The 7,633-nt window shown below is 39.5% G+C and overlaps 3 protein-coding genes across 8 annotated transcripts in view; 2 read left to right on the top strand and 1 right to left on the bottom strand.

The window, feature by feature from the left end:
* The window catches only part of LOC109541934 (ATP-dependent RNA helicase dbp2), a gene marked incomplete in the record, with an annotated part of 7,216 nt that extends 6,540 nt beyond the window's left edge, over positions 1-676 (top strand). Inside the window, 2 exon segments of the mRNA XM_048668991.1 lie at positions 1-49; positions 274-676. Of these exon segments, the coding sequence (XP_048524948.1) occupies positions 1-49; positions 274-275 (51 nt within the window).
* LOC109541942 (flotillin-1) overlaps positions 1-7,633 on the bottom strand; it is a 65,933-nt gene that overhangs the window by 10,495 nt on the left and 47,805 nt on the right. For 3 of the 6 annotated variants that reach the window (XM_048668994.1, XM_019910942.2, XM_019910943.2), the window contains 2 exons: positions 6,768-6,932; positions 5,790-6,706 (listed from right to left, as the gene is read on the bottom strand). In XM_048668994.1, the coding sequence (XP_048524951.1) occupies positions 6,668-6,706; positions 6,768-6,932 (204 nt within the window). In that variant the 3' untranslated portion in view covers positions 5,790-6,667. Of the gene's footprint in view, positions 1-5,789; positions 6,707-6,767; positions 6,933-7,633 lie in introns of those variants that run through there. The other 3 variants (XM_019910944.2, XM_048668993.1, XM_048668992.1) reach the window with 2 other exon arrangements.
* LOC109541933 (sulfhydryl oxidase 1) lies at positions 1,231-4,692 on the top strand. The gene is made up of 4 exons (XM_019910933.2): positions 1,231-2,379; positions 3,277-3,524; positions 3,623-4,114; positions 4,201-4,692. The coding sequence occupies exons 1-4, from the start codon at positions 1,430-1,432 to the stop codon at positions 4,368-4,370; spliced, it is 1,860 nt and encodes a 619-aa protein (XP_019766492.2). The 5' UTR covers positions 1,231-1,429; the 3' UTR covers positions 4,371-4,692.

Below are 7,633 nucleotides of genomic sequence, written 5' to 3'. Positions count from 1 at the left end.
CGATTCAGTGGAGGATCAATGACAGGTTCCAGTGGATTGAGTAGAGGGTGTAAGTAAAAGGAGCGTTTTTCATAAGATTGATTAGTCCAAAGTGTTGAGTGCACCCTGCCAGTTTGATTGACTTGGTGAAATTTTACCTTTGGCACATCAAAGGGGTTGTTTGAATTTGCTTAACACCTTCAGTCAGTGTTCAGTAGAATCTGAAAACTCCACACATTTTTGGCCAGTCGGTCTGTGTATTTTGATGTTGTTAACAAAGTTTTCTCGTTGAAGGATTTCGTTGCTTGGGGGGCCAAAACAGGCTTTCCAATGTTCTGTTGAGGCCAAGTAAGCTGAGTGGATAAAATGGCAATTAAAACACCAATTAATTAATTTACATCCAGGTCAGTTTCATCTTTAACTGTGTAGGATTAATTGACTGTTCTCATCGTCCACATTTTCCGTTTGTGGAATTTTAAGACTCAGATTTGGTTTAATTCCACCAATCGATGTCCCATAGTATTTATTGTTATTATTTTATATTCCAAATTTAGATGTACATTTATAATGAGAGATTCCATGTTTTGATTGCATACCTGTAGTTTATTTCAGAAATTTAGTGTGTAGAGAACGAAACTTCTCTATGGTTTATTTTAAAATGTTTGCCTTTTTCCAATAAAAATGCACTGAAAATAAACTCCAAATTCTTTATTCAACATAATGAGAACTAGACCGAATCTGCTTGAAAGCACAGTATCTCTATTTCCCTTATTTATTCCTTGTCCTTTTACAATTTTTAATAGTGAATTAAGTTTTTTATGGAAAAGCACACATTTTGCTCAAAAAAACTTCATAAAAAGCTCAAAATGATTTAAATCTGTTTAATTTTTCTTTTCTATTTGAAACCATCAACACATTTTGGGAAGTGTTGATGAAACTTGATGCAATTTATTTAAATATGGTTTACAAAAATACTTTACGGCGCTAATTGCAAATGTTCAAACTACGCGCCATTTACCGGGGCCAGAGCTGTCACGATTATTTTGTCTGAACCACCCAGGGTGGCCATTCGTACGGTAATTTCCTGTTCTCAGTATTCATCTGGAGTTGTGGAATCCAGATTGAAAACCTTTTTTGTTTTTTCTGGACCTTTCTGGTTCTTTTGAACCAGACATTTGAAAAAGAATTGAATATCTGGTACGGTAAAATACGGTATTTTCAAATGGCTTGTACGGTAATACGCGTTTGAAAGGTTGGCCACAATGGCTACATGCCAGTTAATAGAAGAAGACGTTTGCAACTAACCTATTCTGCCATTTGAAGCATTTGAAACAAAATAGTAAAAATATGCCAATTTTAATATTGCTGGTTTGGCAAAGTGCTTGATTTTCCGAGTGTTGTTTCCATACATTCCTTATCAGTTGCCCTCAGTTCGAGTCAGTGCCCACAAATGCCGACTTCCAGAATATTCAGTATCCAGCATGTCCTTTTTATCGCAGCCGTATATATCGAACTGGTAAACAATGCTTCAGTGGACTCCCAAGGATTATACAACCAGAAGGATAACGTGGAAATACTGACGGCAACTAATTTCAAGCAATCAGTCACCAACAGCAATCGGGCGTGGCTTGTGGAGTTTTACAACAGCTGGTGTGGCTTTTGCCAAAGATTTGCGCCCTCCTGGAAGGATTTTGCCAGCGATGTGAAGGGGTGGTCGGATTTAGTGGCTGTCGCCGCCCTGGATTGCGCCAGTGAAGCCAACCACGGCCTATGCAGAGATTATGAGATCATGTCCTATCCGAACCTCCGGTACTTCCGTGAAGGATTCCAAGAGGAGCCAAATAACTACGGCTTTGCCATGCATCGAGGCGTAACTGCTGAGGATCACAGACATGACTTGGTCAAAGTAATTGTTAATGAGCAGACGCTAGGAAGAGGCGCGCACTTTCCCAATATGTTACCATTCACCTCCAACAGTCTAGATGGGATTTTTGAGGGCGCAGCCCCTGCAGTCCAGTATGCAATTCTGACCGTCCACGAGCCAACCTCATTGATAGGGCCTGAACTGGTTCTCGATTTGCACAGCAGCCCCAATATCACCTCACGATACGCCTTTACCAACAACACAAAATTGGCCTTAAGTCTTCCCAGTGGACCTTTGCCAAATTTATTTATAATCAACCGAAGTTTACACCCGGTTCTCTTAGTGCCAAAGAGCTACGACAGGCAGGGGATGCTCGACGCAATTGAACAGAATCTCAAAGGGAAAGATATCGTTTTCCCCAAAAATCCGCACAAGACAAACGACGAGGCTGAGGATGAGGAAAAGCAACCACCCAGTTACTTAGTGCAGAACATGCAGGATTCCGTCTTCCAAATGGACCTTGAGACTGCTTTGAGGTAAGAACAATGGATTTTGTTGAATTTTCCATTTTTTTGCTGCCCCCTCGAGCAAACTACATCTGCAGATGCAAGACACACGTGCTTGCAAAACGTCGGCAAAAATCATCAGTTTGAACGCAAGATCGCAACCATCGAATTTAAGTTGTAGATAAGTTCTATATTGTTGAGGCGGATTCATTTTTTTACAAACTTCTTGTTGGGTATTCCGCTTCAAAAATTTTTGTCTTTAAAAAAGACAGAATTTCCTCACGTCTTTTATTACAGATTGATAAATAGTGCTCCTGTTTCGTAACAAGAACGAATTATCTATCAAAAAGTAATCAAGAACTATCACCTAGAGGGTATCCTGCGACACACTTAGGCTCAAGCTGTAAGAGAAAATTCCAATTAGTTGAGAAATTAATTTGAAAAATTACCTTGACGTTTCGATAGCTATTTTCTGCTATCGTTATCAAAAGAACCTAAAAAAGAACATGTTAATAAATGGAACTAATTGGAATTTTCTCTTACAACTTGAGCCTAAGTGTGTCGCAAGATAGCAAAGCCCTCTAGGTGATAGTTCTTGATTACTTTTCGATAAATAATTCGTTCTTATTGCGAAATAGGAGCACTATTTATCAATCTGTAATAAAAGACGTGAGGAAATTCCGTATTTTTTTAAAAACAAAAATTTTTGAGGCAAAATACCCAAAAAGAAGTTTGTAAAGAAAACGTCGAATTTAAAGCTCGTAAAAACAACTGTGATCAAATAAACGACCTTTACTGAGAGTGTTTAAACATTTAACGGGGAAATGACTGGTTTGCCTTAATCCAAGTAATAAATACTGATGGCTTATCGCTGTCCACCCATCTGAAAATGTGCATGAAAAAATCGCAATAATTGTCTCTGCCTAGATACTCCCTCAAAAGAGAAGTGGGCAGTTCGAAAGAAATATCGGGTGAAAAGTTGACCGCTTTGAGGAACTACCTTGAGGTATTAGCTGATTACTTTCCCTTGGGCCTCAATGGCAAAAAGCTGCTGAAACAAATCCACTCAATGGCCCAAATTAGCCAAGTAGTGCAAGGCAACGAAATCGGCAAGCTTATTAAGGAAGCGGAAGCGGAATCCAGACAAGTGTTTTCGACTCCGCAAAAGTGGCTGGGTAAGTACAGGATGGGTTCTTTTTGCTTGAAACAAAAAAGCCCCCAATCCACCCTGCCCTTCCCTAGTCACTGGGCTTAAAATGGAACTATTTGCTAGGATGCCAAGGAAGCAGCCCCGAGTTCAGAGGCTACCCTTGCGGGTTATGGAAAATGTTCCACTATCTCACAGTCAATGTGGCCGAGGTGAATGCGAAAAATAGATCAACCAATCCGCGCCTCGCTCTACAAGCGATGCATGGATACGTGAAGCACTTCTTCGGCTGTGCGGATTGCAGCGAACATTTCCAGGAAATGGCCATTCGAAGGAAAATTGAGGCAGTCGCATCGCTGGAGGATGCAGTTTTATGGCTGTGGCAAGCGCACAATGAAGTGAACAAACGCCTCTCTGGCGATCTAACGGAAGATCCCAAGTTTCCCAAGATGGAGTTCCCGGACAAACGCAACTGCCAAAGATGTCGAAACCCTGATGAATCTTGGGACTCTGGCGAGGTGCTCAAATATCTTAAACGCATGTACAGTAGTGTGAACATCCACTATATGGGCGCTGATACCAGTATCATTTTCCTAGGATTAGAGGGACATCGCACCGGTGGGTCTTATGACTTTTACGTATATATTTTCTTTTACTTAGCGACGTTTGGTTGCATTTTTGCACTTATGAAAATGTTTTTAAAGAGGGGCTACAGGAGGAAGATGTACAGTTACAAGCACGATCTACTAGGAAAGGTTTAACAAGCGAAACCAACCCAGATGGTTTGTCGTCGGCGGCAACAGCAAAAGATAAGGCAGTTTTTCCGTTTCTTATGTTGTCTGTTTTAATCAGTTTCGGCGCCGGCATCGCTTAGGGTTTTTGCATGCGATCATTTTTATATCAACAGTAACCTTCGATAGGTAAACTGGATACTATTTACTAACTGGGTTGAAATCAAATTCTATAGTTTTCTTAGTCACTAACATGGAATGCCTCACAACTGCATGACAAGGTATTTCTCTCTCGCTGATTTTTTAACCATTGCTAGAGGCCTTTTTAACAAAGTTTCTCTTTGGGCATATCTTCTCCCTAATTTTCCTGCAGGACCACCACTAAAGCTAGACATATTCAAGATATGTGTGTGTGTGTGTGTGTGTTTCAATTCCAAATCAAAATTAATTCCTGGGTTTCAGTCATTTATTGTCTCTATTTATCTATCAAAATACGTTTCGGTGTATTTTTCCACCATCATCAGTTTTGATGTGTAGCGTTGTTGCTGCTTTAAGCCTTGGCATGCATTTTTTGTTCAAAAAAAAATGCATCCAAGGCTTAAAGCAGCAACAACGCTACACATAAAAACTGATGATGGTGGAAAAATACACCGAAACGTATTTTGATAGATAAATAGAGACAATAAATGACTGAAACCCATTAATGACTTTAATTCAAAATATGTACATTTTTGGTGATGCGTTTTTACAGTCAATCATGGGTAATATTATGGTATTTGTCTGAGATGGGAGAAGTAAGCACTATTTTTTTCAGCTGCTAGTCAAAACATTGTTTACCCGTGCAAACGCAGTTTGTACAGTTGTTTTAATCTCGTACATTCCAAAGGTGCGATTGATTGTATAGAATCTGGCCAAGGGCGAATTTTTATATTTTAGATGCGGCATACAGGTTGTTTCGTAAGTCAATGTCTTGTTTGCTGGAGTTTTTAGTAGGTATAGATGATTTTCAAGATATTTTCTTCACATCCTGAAACTGTTTAGCTTCCGATGTTCACAGTTTAAAGATTCAAAAACAAACTAATTCTTAGCAATGAGTGAGTTTCTGATCCCCTCAAATATTCCAAGCATGTTTAACAGATACGAACTAAGCGCTTCCAGACTGTGACATTCAAGCAAAAACACATCGACTTGCCAAACAACCCGGAAATAATAAAACTATTTACAAAAAACCATGAATGCAACTTTTTCTGCAAAGCTCCATAGGTAAGTTTTATGTGATTATTAAATTAGGGCTACATGACAACATTGTTTTTAAGTTATACATTATTGTTATATGATTTTAGCTGTTTTCAGCTCAAGTACCTTATCTTTTGTTATTGTATAATTGCCAAAACGCGTTGACTGTTTAAATAAATTGAGATTGTCCGTTGGAAGCAAAGGAAACTGTTGTGATCTATTAGGTCCTAGATATATGTAAATATCTGTTAATAAAGGCCCTTTATGTTTTGCACTGAGTTTTCACACTGAGAAACCCAACAAGAAAAAAATGAATAGAATCCTCGTACGAATATATCGTCTATTAGGTACACAAAACATTGAAAAATAGATTTGTATGTGCCATTAGACACTGATAACATCAAGCTAAATTGCCATACATTTTCTAACGTTCCCCAGGGGTGTTTGCGATGATGTATTTTGAAAACATTTATTTCCATCAGAACGTTAGAAAATTCTTTGATTAAATTGTCTATACTATAAATTAATCTGTGACTTAGAACGGAATAAAACTAAATAACAAACAAAAAATTAATGCGCATGCAACACATGACAATATCACTGGAATAAATATGGCAAGTAGCCAACGGGCTGCTTGAGTTACATATTTTTGGCTAAATTATCAGTCACGCTAATATGGAAACCAGAAAAACACCTAAACTGTACATATACCATGAAAATCCTTCCTAATCGCCCGTGAGAGTTAATCTTGAGTCTAAATCAGCACAGAAGCCTTTTATACTAGATTTAGTCCGATTTGGCGTAGTACTGGGCATAAATGAAACACTTCAGAAGAAAAGTTTACCCATTGAATGCGCCGATTAGACGGAATTTTCACCGACTTACGTGTTTGCACAATTGCAGATTATTTTGATTAACCAGAGCACTTCTAGGCGGCCGCTTTCACTGACTAGAACGAAAATTAGCAGTCAAAATGCTGTCGGTAGTGGATTGATGGAATTTCGCGGAAGCAGTGATTATTGAAAAACCTGAATTGGAACTGATCTATTCAGGTAAATGAAACATCTCACAGAAAGGGCTTAAATTTCACAGATATTGCACCTGACAAGAAATGACAAAGTTAAAAACCACACACAAACTTTCAAGCCTCAATCCTTCATAGGATTGATTTTAGGGCAACTAAGGGAATGTGAGCGCAAAATGTTCAGAAATCGCCCTTGTTTTTCTGCGATTTGTCTATGACCTGGAAGCAATGTGAGTGTTTCGCCCCCGAACTACATCAAATTACTCTTAGTACTACTCACCTTGGCAATATCGACGCCAGTCATCGCCTTAACCAGCTCGGGCACTTTGTTAACAATGTCCAGCACTTCGCCTGTTAACTTAGAGGCTCCAACTTCTCCATTGCCGGTTGAGATCATCGTAATCTTCTTGGCTTGAGAGAGTGGCGCAGCCACTTCCGCCGCCACCTAAGCAAGTTCGAGTTAAAGCCCGTTTACACGCACAAGCCATCTGAACGATTTGGCTTGCGCAAGCCAGATCTGTGCAGATGGACTGAACGAAAATCTGGCGTTTACACGTTCAGTTCGTTTTAAATCCCGTTTACACGCTCAAGCCATCTGCACGATTTGGCTTGCGCAAGCCAGATCTGTGCAGATGAGCTGAACGAAAATCTGGCGTTTACACGTTCAGTTCGTTTTAAATCCCGTTTACACGCTCAAGCCATCTGCAGGATTTGGCTTGCGCAAGCCAGATCTGTGCAGATGAACTGAACGAAAATCTGGCGTTTACACGTTCAGTTCGTTTTACACAGATGTGAAGGAAGAGCACCCAAACGTGCATTGTTGCCGACAAGATGGAACATTTGGGCGAAGAGTTAATTCTTGCAACGGCTGCAGTGTGTGTAATTAAAAAAAAGATGAACTTAAAAACTAGGAAGGAAATATATGAAACCGAAAGTCGTAAATTAACAGTCGAAAAGGTAGAAAGAGACTGCAAGGCAAGCGTGTTCTTGTAGTTCACGCTTACCGAAATCTGAAGTTATCTCAAGATTCAACTAGCATTTTTTGAGCGTATAGCCATCAAGCCATCTGAACGAAAATCTATCCTGACAGAAAATCCACTTCAGATGGGATCGTTGGCTTGAGCGTGTATATAAACGCTGTTCAGG

This window comes from Dendroctonus ponderosae, unplaced genomic scaffold (assembly GCF_020466585.1).
Source record: "Dendroctonus ponderosae isolate FM_Combo_2020 unplaced genomic scaffold, Dpon_F_20191213v2 Dpon_F_20191213_8, whole genome shotgun sequence".
Lineage (NCBI taxonomy): Eukaryota > Metazoa > Arthropoda > Insecta > Coleoptera > Curculionidae > Dendroctonus > Dendroctonus ponderosae.
Note: the sequence above shows the minus strand (reverse complement) of the source record. Positions and strands in the feature narration are given on the sequence as shown.